Source organism: Phoenix dactylifera, chromosome 2, assembly GCF_051530095.1.
Source record: "Phoenix dactylifera cultivar Ajwa chromosome 2, Ajwa_hap1_PhDact_Kaust_v1.1, whole genome shotgun sequence".
NCBI classification, from domain to species: Eukaryota; Viridiplantae; Streptophyta; class Magnoliopsida; order Arecales; family Arecaceae; genus Phoenix; species Phoenix dactylifera.
Window position 1 is genome coordinate 33,641,715 of NC_143191.1, and position 12,409 is coordinate 33,654,123.

Genomic DNA, 12,409 nt, shown 5'->3' on the forward strand with positions numbered 1-12,409 from the left:
TGGGCCCGAGCCGAGCCCAAGCAGCTCAGCCCGTTGACAGCCCTAGCTCGAACATGAGTCTTCTTGAAGTACAGTAATCTAGCCCAATTTTTTTGGGCTAAAAAATACTTTCTGCTTCTTCAAAAGTATTTTTAAAAATTTTAGAAAGCTGTTTCAGCTTTCTTAAAAAGCTAAAAAGAGGAGCTTTAAGCTCGGTCGAGAAGCTATTTTTTTGATCAAAATATCCGTGATAAAATATAACAATTACACAAAATATCTCTTTAATAATTATTTAACCAATTTTATCACCTAACTAGAAAATTTGTTATATCATGAAGAATTAATTTATACTAATAATTATAATATTTTATATTTTTATTATTATATTATATTATAAATATTATATTATATTATATTATATTATATCATAATATATTGATATTGATATGTTATGTTAAATAATTTAATATTATATTAAATTATTAGACTATAGACTATAGTATATAATATTATATTACTATATTATAATAATATTATATTATATTACAGTAATATTATAATATATCATATATTTATGTATTAATATATATTATATTTTATTATACTAGGTTGTATAATATTATGTAATGTTTTTGGTCTTTTTATGATATTAAATATATATTAAAGTGGTACAGCACTTTACAAATATAGTTACCAAATAGTAAATAATTTTTTTATAAAAGCTGTATTTCTAAAACTCTAAGTCTCTACTACTAACAACTTCTCCATAGGAGGCTTTAAATAATTAATAAGTGAAGGGACTGGCGTGGGATTCTCAAAACGGTTTACTTATGCATAAATAATGAATTGGGTAATTACGTTGCTGAAACAACACCGCACATTTCCGTGGGCTACAATAACCAGCTTTCTACTAGAGATGTTACCCAGCCACCTTTCTCCTTGTCCGTGAGCCCGGATTTTTCAATTCTGACGCCGATCGCTGACCAAAAAACCATGAAATCCCAGCACGATAAGAATCTGAGCTAGATCTATCGGCGATCGGACGGCCGGCTACATCCTCCACCGATCGATCGATCGAGAAAGAGAGAGAGAGCAATGATGGCGGGCTTCTTCGCCTTCTCCGTCGCCGGCCTCGGCTTCCTCCTCATCGGCGCCCTCGAATCCCTTTTCCCCGTCCTCTCCCCCACCCCGTCCTCCCTTTCCCCCCTCCGCTTCCTCTCCGTCGCCGCCCTCTCCTCCCTCGCCCTCCTCTCCTCCCTCATCTCCTCCATCTCCTCCCGCGACCCCCTCTCCCCCGCTCTCCCCCTCTCCTCCCTCGCCGCCGCCGCCCTCTTCCTCCTCTACTCCCTCGCCGGCCTCCTCTCCCTCCCCCCCGCCCACCTCCTCCCCCTCCCCCCTTCCCTCCTCGACCTCCTCTGCCTCTCCGCCTTCGCCCAGGAGTTCCTCCTCTTCTACCTCCGACGCAAGGACCTCGACGGCATCGAGAACCGCTACTTCGACCTCCTCCTCGTCCCCATCCTCCTCTGCGCTGCCTCCACCCTCCTCGCCCTCGCCCGCCCCCGCTCCCCCGCCCCCCGCCTCGCCCGCGCCGCCGGCCTCGCCCTCCACGGCACCTGGCTCCTCCAGATGGGCTTCTCCTTCTTTACCAACCTCATCGCCAACGGCTGCTTTCTCCACGAAAGAAGCCGGGCCAACTACACCATCAAGTGCAAGACCCACGTGGATTACCACCGCGGCCGCGCCATTGCCACCCTCCAGTTCAATTGTCACCTCGCTCTCCTCGTCTTGGCCGGCGTCGCCGCCTACGCGGCGGTGGTCAGGAAGATGGGCGGCGGGGTACAGCAGGGATACAGGCCTTTGAACAAAGAGTTGCAGATGAGCGATGTCCCGTCCCAATTCACGTTGGAATCGGATGATGATGAAGAGGGGGAGATTGCAGCAGAGGCTAATGGTACGAAGCGGGGAGATGTCGTGTTGCCCGTGGCATTGGAGATGAATGGTGTGTCTGCTGGTGGGTCTCACTGACGGGGTAAGTCAAATGGCTTCAGTTGTCGAGAAAATATAGGATTTTACAGTACCCTTTGATTGTCTTTGTCCAGGGATGCTTTAAAATCTGGAAGAGTACACCTACGGTACTGTGTTTCTGACGAAACCCGTTGTTCGGTGCTTCTTTTGATATGATTCGGAAAAATGCTCGTGTAGATATTTTTGTGTAATCATGGTGAGATCATTGTTCCTTGTTAATTAGTTTTAGTTGAGTCAGAATGAGTTAGGAAGATTACTGAGTTGTTATCTTGCTTGAGGCCATCATATGTGTTTAATCTACAGCATCAGACTAAAATGCTAATAATAAGTTTGGACATGAAGAGCGCTCCAACTTTACTGTGTATTCAATGTTGATTTGGCGACAGACTAGATGATTGCAGGATAATATGTCAATCTCTTTCTACAGTCAGTCTTATCTTCAACTTCTTTCTGAAACGTGAATATATTTGAGATAAATTTCACATCTAAAGCTAAAACATGGATTTATCACTTTTCAATTGTATAAGAAACACTTTAGAGGTAAACATGGGAGTTCTTCATTCTTGTAAGTTCTAATCATTGTTGCTAAAACTGTATAAAAGTGATTAGATATTACATAGAATGTATTGTGGTCATTTAGCTCCAAATGGATGGGCTCAGGGGCTCAAGGTTAATCTAGAATAGAACAAATATCATGTAGCTTATGAGCCCAAGGGCAAATGTGAAGCAATATAAGCAATTGGTGTGACAACTAATCATCATTTTAATCTAAGTTTGTCTTGTACTTAGTTTTCTATACTCTTTCAATCTTTTTTGGAAGATGGTGCTAGATAACTTAGGGTCAGTATGGTAATCACATTTAATCAAGCTACTGAGTAACTTAATAAGGTGATTTTTTCTTGCAACAATTATATTATATCAGATGGATGACTTAGACTTTTTCAACGCTTTTAAGATTTAGTTTTTAGTCTATAAAAGAAGCTTCATGAACATAAACAACGGATGGTTTATAATAATACTTGAAGGCCGTTGCTTATTTAATCCATAGCCTTATATCCTTTTGAAGAAGCATGTTTTTATAAAATTTTCACCATCTATTCTTTGTTTTCTTCTTGAAACGCAGAAATACCTCCAATCTGAGTTTTTTCTTCCTTTTCTTTAGTTATTTTTTATCATCTCCTGTACTCTTGGCTTCTCTCTCTCCGTAATGCAATGTATCTTTTGTTTTTGGATCTGAAGTCAGGTTTTAAAACATTTTTGTGTTGTTTTCTCTTGACTGCATGATACCTATACTCTTTATCGATGTTCAGGGTTCTTGCCTCACATCCTGCTGTAACTATATACCACCCAAGGATATACTTGATGGCATGTAAAAGAAGATTAGATCTCATTAATGGGTTATATCTTGTTGAGGATGACAACCTAATGACAATTTATATATCTGTTTTAATTTTATTATATATTCTGATAGGTTTATTTAGAGGTTGATTTGGAGTCCTGCTATCAATTTTTTAGTGTTTAAAAGGTCCATTTTAATTATTGATGAGGCTGGGACAGTCCTGAGATATTAGCATAGAATTTTACAAATGTTAGGCATTATTGTCTAGACTTAGTTTTTTAAATTATTTCATCCATATTTTGTGTGCTAAGAAGCCTTTTTAGAAAGCCTTCGTTTGTTAAGTCATAATGGGAGTTTAGGAGCCTTTAGCTGCCTCTTAGAAGAAAGGGGTTTGGAATAAGGGTGTCCCTGTGTTTTTGTTTTTTAAAGCTGTAACAGTCTATGTACGAGCAAACTCTCTTTCATATGTAATTCAATTCAGTTGCAAATAGAACTACGCTAGATACTACTTCATTGTGATAATTACATGATTAAAGTGCAGTCTTCAATCTTGATGAACTCCAAAGACCTTGTACAAATGGTGATGATGACTCCGTCATGCATATACTTTTTTTTTATTTTGTAATGTTTTTCATCTTCTCTTTGTATTGCCTTACTCATCTCATCAACTCCATGGAACTCCTTAAACTGTATACTTTGGCATTAACTAAACTATTTTCGTTTGCCTTTCAATCGCCATAGTTCAATGTCCTGCAATTTAGATTTAACCTGTTTTAGCAAAAAGGGTCCACGACAACCTTAATAAAGAATAGAAACTTGTATATACGTCACCAAAATTTATTAGGAAAACTCTTATTGTTAGTTCACTTCCTTCTAAATTAAGTTGGACATTAATTTCTATTACTTATCATCACAAAGAAAATGTTAGATATTACGTTCTTGCTGGCTACTCTTTCCAAGTATTACAATCTTAGAACACTATCAACCTTTTTAGGTCTCTATATCCTGCCCAATACTGCATTAAATTCTTGCCAACTGCACTTCCAAGTTTTACTATCTTAGAACACCATTTTGGAGCCTCTGTCTCCTGCAGAATCCTGCATGAGATGTTCAATTCTTTTTCATAGGATTATTTCCCTTTGGACATCATTAGTTCTTTGTAGTACAAACTTTGAACTACTTTAACTGACCTTAGGCAATGTCGGGTTTTTCGGTCATAATCTTATTGGCTATATTCCTCTGTTTATCTTATACAAAACTTGAGATTTTTTAGAAATAAGAATTTGGAGTACATAAGTTTGGATTTTTGGTAATTGGCTCTGGAATTGGTAAATTATCGACTGATCCTTAGAAAAAAAGAATCTCTGGGAAAAAGCTTTGGGTTCAATAATGCTGAGGAAGCTCGATATGAAAAGGTTCTTAAACTCATTAAAGTTGGAGAAAGTTTGATAGTTTAGATTCTTTAGAAAGCTAAGGTCAAATAGCTGCTGTAAGATGAAACTTGTCGATACATTTCAGATAGTGGAAGAAATCAAAGAGGTGTCCTTACTGCTACTCCTCAATAGTGGATGGTGAACTATTATGAGAAATTGCTGACAAGTGATTTTTTATTGCATTTGATTCAGATTCCTCCACAACAATCCTTCCTTGGTAAGCTGTGCATAGTGGATGAGGCGTTAAACAGAATAAGAAGTTGAGTGATGGTGGAGTCTTTCTTATTTTCTCCAAATTATTTTGCTTGTGTTGGAAATCAGTGGGTCTGAGCTCGGAGAGGATAAGATAGTGGGAGATTTCCCATTTCACCGAGCATTGGTTAAAATAAGCAGAGGAACCTCATGAATTTTCATAAACAAAAAGAATGGGTATGATTTTACCTAGTCCCTGGAGGCTAGTTTTCTTGGCCAACTTGGTGGTTTTCCCACCTCCTTAAGTGCTGATTATCTTCTTGGGTTATTTGGATGGGCTCTTATATTGCATGATTTCTTGTCATTAGAAAAGAAAAACATTTCAATAGGGAAAATCATTTGTTGTTTGGTCAGTTGAACTTATGGTGATAATTGCTAGAATTCTCAGCAAACTCAAACTCAAACTGGCAACGAAAAAATTCAGTCAAGGTGTATATTCAGCTAGTCACCAGCGCATTCTGACCTCAAATAGATAGATGGAAGCTGTACATTTCAAGCAGCAAATTCTGACAATAATTGGGGATCCAGCTGAAGTTATCATGATAAAGTAATTACCATAGAAGGATCATTGAAATTATCAGGTTGATTTAAAGTGGCTAGGAGTTACCTGTCTGAATTTGCTAGTTGGCTGAGGATGAGCAATGTTCTCTTTCAAAGAGTGCTATCACCTCTGCTTGAGTTCGAAATGTTATTTAAGTGCTCTACTTACCAGCCCTAAAAACAGAAGCGGCTGAAATGTAACATGCTCAGATCGAATGCTATTGGTTTGCCATTAATGGATTCCTGCAAGGTGACTGTTGGAAGTGGTAGTAATACCTGTAATCTTTATGGAAAAATTAATCATATATGAATGCAAAAATTATCGTAGTTTGTTAGCATAAAAATATAACAAACTGCATGTCGTAGAGGTGGATGTACAGTTGGAGCTCTGGATAATCATGGAAGTTTAAAGACTCTATTGGAGCCTATCAGTTTGATGTTGAGTCATATTTGCGGTTGTTGTTGGTGATACTTGAATGTGTACCAAAGTCAAAAGACTAGAGACATAGGAAACATATGTGCTCGAAATTTCTATGTAATTATAGACTGCTAATTTTGAGGAGGTGGTAATTCCATAATTGTCTTTACAACCTGCTGATTTTGAGGAGATGATATCAGTCATTCCCTGCGGTACAAAAGGAGCTCCAAATCTTGTCTTTCAAAGAAGTTATAGTCTCAGAAACTCTTTCACCAGGAATTGAGCTTTTGATAAATTTTGCAGACACCTCATGTGATGATGATGCTTTGTAATTGTGAGATGTTTCGAAGAAAGTGATGAGAGGTGATAGACATATTTTATCAGAAAATTTACACCTCAGTTGCATGAAAATCTTAATAGTAAGTGGTTCTTTCTAATTCAATCTGGCATATATGGAGACAAAAGAAGGTGCAGCTCTAGAGAAGCTTTACATGATGCTGAGCTGGCGTGGTTAAATTTTTCGATATTTGTTGTTATTATGCTGGACCCAAAGTTGTGGCCAGACGAAATCAATTGTAGGGCATGGTCTGTGTGGGCAGCAGTCATGAAACAACGAGACGACACTCAATAGCATGCAATGGTTGCAACCAGGAAAACTGGGTGGCATCAATTGAAACCAGGTAGGTCAAGATTCCTGCAAAAGTATAGTTATAAGAAAGATATCTAGGAGGTAAGATTCTGAGCCTGGATTTTACTTAAAATGTCCCATGCTTCAACATTTTAAAAACTGAAGAACCTTGAGGGCCTGTTTTGATGCTGGATTAATTTGTTCCTGGGATATGCCTTACATGGTTATGGGCAGGAAGTAGTTAGAGGAGAAAAGAAATATCATGATCTTGATAAGGAAATTTTGGCTCCTAGAATCCTAAAACGATTAGGATGCTACAAATCACCTTTTAGCGTGTATTGCTTATCCTAGTTCTTCGGCATGTCCATGATCACAAGCCACTCTGCCGCATCCATATGTCTTTATAATGGTTGTCTCTTTCCTTTTAAACTTCCATTGTGTGAGGAATTTATCCTGAAATGGCCTGTTTGTGCATCCCAAACATGCCCTAACGTGGTGGTCAGTTGCTGAATAAGTTGGGGGGTGGGATATTCCTTGCATTGTTGAAGAACTAGGCCTATTCCATGGAATAGGCCTAGTTTTGGTGTTTGGTTGAGGAATAAGTGCAGGGGATAAATGGAGGCTATAAGCTGCGATTAATGCATATTGAACTTTTGCATGATTTGGATTTCATCGGAAAAAAAATCAAATTGTCCTCTCATTTCTTTGAGTGTTTATAGATTGGATAAGGGCGAACTGGTAGTTGAAGGGAATAAGAACAAGCCTATTCCCTAGTATAAGTCTATGTTGCACCATTTTGGTGGAGCAGGCTTACACGGGATCGGAAGATATCCCTTGCCACGATATGAGTCCCAAGTCTTTGGTGTTTGGCAAGAATTTTGTGGAATATCCCTCACTTTAGGGATACACCCCCATTTATTCCTCAGCCAAACACCACCTAGGAGTGCACTGATCCCTTCTTAATTTTGTATCAAGAGAAAAGGGTTAGGTATTTTTAAAGAAATAGTGTACTTGATTATGAACTGACTAAGAGATGAAGTGTCTTGATATGTGGTGTTAATCATTGAGAATATGAAGTTGTCGCAAGTTGTACTCAAGTGTCCACATATCCTGTATAGGCATCAACCCTGATGTATATTGTTGCTGGAAACTGGATCCGGAGGTGACCACTGGCTTAGAAGAAGGAGCTTCGGAAGGTGGTGCGTTGGCTGGCTGCGTCCTCCGGGGGACCTGCAAGAAGCTGGTGGCCGGGGTTTCCGGCGTCAACCCTCCGATGCTTAAGTCAGAGAAGGTTTTTGTGGAGAAGGAGAGAGTTTGTATGTAGAAGTCAAAGTCAGAAGTCCTCAGTCCCCTTCTCAAAGGAAGAAGTTCCCCTTTTTATAGGACGGGTGACAGGGTTACCTGCGATGTGACTAAACGAATTAATGGGTTACCGTCATGATTAGGCGTGATCGTGTGAATTAATGAGTTGCCGTGGATGACTGGACAGGATTGAGTGAGTCAACGAGTTGCCGTGGATGGTCTGAGATTTTGGGTTGGCTGGAGGTCCATGGAGATCGTGCGCATTTAATTGCTAACAGTCGCTCAGGCGGAGATCGCGGAATTGGATCCCGGATGAGGAGGAAAGGGGCTTGATTTCCGGTGGAGTGGGGAGGTCTGCTTCATCCTTCGAGTGGGTCTTCTTCGGACTTAAGGTCGATCGGGCTCAGCTTAGCCGAGATCAAGACCGCGAACTCTGAGGTCGGGCGTGCTGAGGCCGGGTGTGCTGAGGCTGGGTGCCTTGAGGTCGGGCGCCTTGAGGGTTGTTGCCGTTGCGCCCGTCATCACGTGCCGGTGATGCATCCACGTGTTTTGGGGCAATCCATTTTTCTCCCAACATATATCTGGATGATGGTGCACTTTAATGATGACTAGAAAAATTTGATGGCATCAATGTAAGTTCAGATATCATTATACTTGTATTGTTTGGGAAGATGTTAAGCAGAACACCTGTAAACAATTTGAGTTGTCTCCAATTTTTGCCGATCAAGTCCTTGCACCATATTATGGTTGTTTTTGCCTCAGAACTAGCCTTGCTCCCAAAATTTCCAGCAATACCATGACCTTTGGGCATTTTCTGTGCGAAACCCTGTCACACTTGGATATCCTGGGAGCCTCAAACCATGCAATTCACTGCTCATTCACAGGAAGCTGACCAAGTTGTTTGATATTGTTGTAGCTTTCAATGACAAGATGAGGAAACTAAAGGTGAAAGGAGATGCTTTATCTTTTGGGCAGGCGGCTATTTTAGGTAGATCTTTTTTAGTCCCATGAAACGCTGTGTGAGAAAGGTGGCAACTTTGCTATGGGATACAATTGAAGCAGGTCTGAGATGCATAGTGCCATGGCCAAGGGAAATGCTTGATTGACGTCAAATGATGTTGGCCTTTTCGGGTGGTCTGTTTTGTTTGAAATTTTCTTCAATGAACGTGTCTCTGCTGCTTCTTTTCTGATGCTTCTTTTTTGAGCAGTCGTTAGCATCCTACTCGGTAATGCAAGTATTTTTTGGACTTATTCGGATAATTCTAGTGCACCAACTTAGTGGGATAGAATTATTCTATGGAAGAGAATTTCTCTCTCCTAATTACAATCTCGCCTCTATCCATTTTTTAAATGCACAAAAAAAAAGTGAGATAATAATTTTATCCTTATGATAAAATCCAAATAACCATGAGTATCCTTACCCCATATATATATATATATATATATATATATATATATATTGTGAGGATCCGTATGGGTGTGTATTTAGTCCCACATCGGTTATTCACTGGATAGATCTTGGGTACTTATACAGGAACAAGAAACCTAAATAATATTTTTCAGCTAGTTATTTTGGATGAGATTGTGGGTTGTTACAGAATGATATTAGAGTGGATCCGACTCATAACCTATATGGACTAGGCGACACTGCAGTACGAATTTATTGGTGCTGATCATGAACCGATCGTGGTGCTTGCGATTAGATATATTTGAATTTGAATCTTTAGCCCGACTAGTATGTCAGGGATTAAACAAGAGAAGTATGTGAGGATCCGTATAGACATATGTATAGTCCCATATTAGTTATTCACTAGATATATTTTGAGCACTTATATTGCAGATTTTAAGTGCTTCTAAAAATCATTCCCTCCACCCAATGCAGCCTTAGATGAAAAAACAGGCTGCAAAAAGTTGTTCTTCCTGATTCTACCTTTCTTCATTATATCCCATCATGAAAGTTACGTTTGACAATCCAGTTCCGAGGACGGATGATGATGCCCCATGGGGTCTGCTTTACTAAAGTAACAAATTATGCACTGCCTAAACATTTACACCTCACTCTTCACCCGTTCTTGCTACCTCCACTAGTGGCAGGACAGTCTTTTTAGCTAGACTGTACTGCAGAGTATTACAATGATCGTTTAGGTCCTTTGTGGTGCCCAATAGCTCTTATTTTCCTATGGGAGGAGTGACCCTAACAGCTTGTATTCAAATTCTCATTATTATTGTATATATAACATTACGAATCTTGCAGTTTGTTATTCCAAAAAAACTTGCAGGTTGCTAATTGCTGCCATGTTAAAACTAGTGCACTGGATGACTGAAAGACTAGTATGGTCTTTCAATTTAATCCCATGCGTTCTCTCGTCTTCAATCTCTGCTCCCATGGCATCAACTTGACGCCATCAATTGTCCTATCGCCACCATCCAATCTACAGTGCCTCCACAGGGGATATCTAGAAGAAGGGAGGTGTGAGGAGATCCCCACCACTTTGGATGAAGGTTCTAGGTGCTGGCGAGTGGAAAGAAAAGGAGCCGTCCAGTGAAAGTGAAAGCCAGACGGTTGGTACAACAAAATAGATCGATGCGCACCGACAAGATGTTGGTAGGGACAGTAATAGATTCACATTTCACAGTGGCTGGTTGCATTGGATGTAATTTTTGCTTGAAGCCATGCATGTTTAAGGAAAAAATTAGTCCTTGAATTATCCGAATGTTAATGTCATACAAAGAAGGATATTCGATCTACTTTGTGATTGGACGTTACTTACTTTGATGTGAACAGTTGGTCGAACTCAGGCAGGTATCAAATCTTCCACAGCTCAAGGAAGCTTTTAGGGCTCGTTTGGTTCGCGGGAAAAGAAGGGGGGAAAGTAATGAGATGCCTCTTGTTTTGATTGAATTTTCAAAGAAGAGAGATGAGAAAGTTGTATTCGCATGGGAATATGATTTCCACATTTTATGGGAAAGTATTTCCCATGAGAAACATGGAAAAGTTACTTTTCATCACTCCATTTTTATTTTTTTCCAAAAAGGCCCTTCAGCATTAAAGAAGCATTAAAAAGGCATTAAAGACCTAATTTTTATTAAGGGCATAATAAGAATTATACATAACTTTCCCATGAAAGTGGATGGCCAACCAAATATAAGCACTTTGGAAATTTATCAATTTCCCATGGTCAACCAAACATGCCAAAAGTACTTTCCTAGGCATTCTCTTCCTAGGAATTTGTTTTCCAGGAATCATATTTCTAGGAGGGAAAATACTTCCCGCGAACCAAACGAGCCCTTAGAGATGGCAGCATTACTCATCTCGTTTAGCAGCATGATACTGCTTTCTGGGTCACACTAAACCTCTGTTTTTTATTTTTTCTTGATTGAAGGTTGCACTTAACTATATATATGCGGATACATGAAGCCATACATCTATACTCTAAATATATACAAGCAGGTACCCATATCTCATCTCTCGAATATACTTGATGGTGTGGAGTGAGAATCTCCAAGTCTTTTTTTTTTCTTTTTTGCTAAGATAGGTGTTTCACACCACTCTAGCATAAATGCATTAAAGCTCTTGGCATTTGTGCCTCATTAGTCCAAAATACACTATTAGAGTGATCAGCTATAAAAAAAAAAAAGTCATCCAATCCGCTACCTCGTTTTCTTTAGATATACATTCTTTGGCTGAGCTCCAAATGTCCTGAAACAGCTGATTTGAGTTATATATATCTACAAGCCAGATTGGAATGTATCAGCTTTGGTTATTGACATGCAGTGCAGAATCTCACAATACCATCCACAAATTTTCCTCTTGAAATTTAGGCGACGCTTTGTGATTTATAGCTATCGGTCACGCAAGAAAATGCCACCGCATGTGCCAGCTAGTGCGATGTGGCTTCGGCCAACAAAATATCGTTTATGATTAACCAGCAGAATGGTGATTACGTGAAGAGTCCTCCACAGCTTTTCTGAAGAACACAAACTACTGTTACCGAAGTGGTAGCTCAGTAGAACGGGGTCTTACTTTCAATCAAGTGGTTCCGAATTCGAAACGCGAAGGCGTCGATTAAATTGTGAAGACCGGATGCTCCCTACTCGGACACGGGGTTTGGAAGGGCTACTGATCTGTTGGTAGCCTCGGTGGTGCCAAGTATGACGTACTCACATGGTGGGTTCGTGCCGGAGCTCAGAGGAGTCCCGAGCCGGCTCACGGGTCGAGAGGGTATGAGTAAAACCGGCCGGACAGCCCAACACACGGTCATTTCTGTCTGCATCGAACATTCTCCTGGCGGGTGGGGGCCCAGTAGGGGCTGCTACGCAGCGGTGGGCTTGTCCTTTCCTCCCCCCTTCTCTTTTTTTTAGCCAAAAAAAAAAAACTACTGTTCTCCTTTCGGCCAGGTGGGACGGCAAACGCAGGTCTGAGCTCGCCAACTCCTGCTTTTGTTTGAACAGAAAGTAAAGGGAAAAATGAATGCATTCCCTTTTCCTTCCTA

At 40.1% G+C, this 12,409-nt stretch overlaps 1 protein-coding gene across 3 annotated transcripts; it reads left to right on the top strand.

Moving 5' to 3' along the window:
* Nucleotides 1-831: 831 nt before the first annotated feature.
* On the top strand, nucleotides 832-5,248 carry LOC148714727 (plant viral-response family protein (DUF716)). 3 transcript variants are annotated; one of them, XM_088716039.2, is made up of 2 exons: nucleotides 832-2,008; nucleotides 4,969-5,248. In XM_088716039.2, exon 1 carries the CDS (start codon nucleotides 1,075-1,077, stop codon nucleotides 2,002-2,004), a length of 930 nt encoding a protein of 309 aa, XP_088572165.2. In that variant the 5' UTR covers nucleotides 832-1,074; the 3' UTR covers nucleotides 2,005-2,008; nucleotides 4,969-5,248. The 3 variants fall into 3 exon arrangements, with proteins under 3 accessions (XP_088572165.2, XP_089785046.1, XP_088572166.2); XM_089928920.1 differs by lacking the exon at nucleotides 4,969-5,248 and adding an exon at nucleotides 2,079-2,345 and having other exon boundaries at nucleotides 832-1,990; XM_088716040.2 differs by lacking the exon at nucleotides 4,969-5,248 and adding an exon at nucleotides 2,079-2,345 and having other exon boundaries at nucleotides 833-2,008.
* The last annotated feature ends 7,161 nt before the right edge of the window (nucleotides 5,249-12,409 follow it).

What these genes read in the sequence shown, in the direction of transcription:
- LOC148714727 (XM_088716039.2), top strand. Translation starts at nt 1,075, where the DNA reads ATGATGGCGGGCTTCTTCGCCTTCTCCGTCGCCGGCCTCGGCTTCCTC.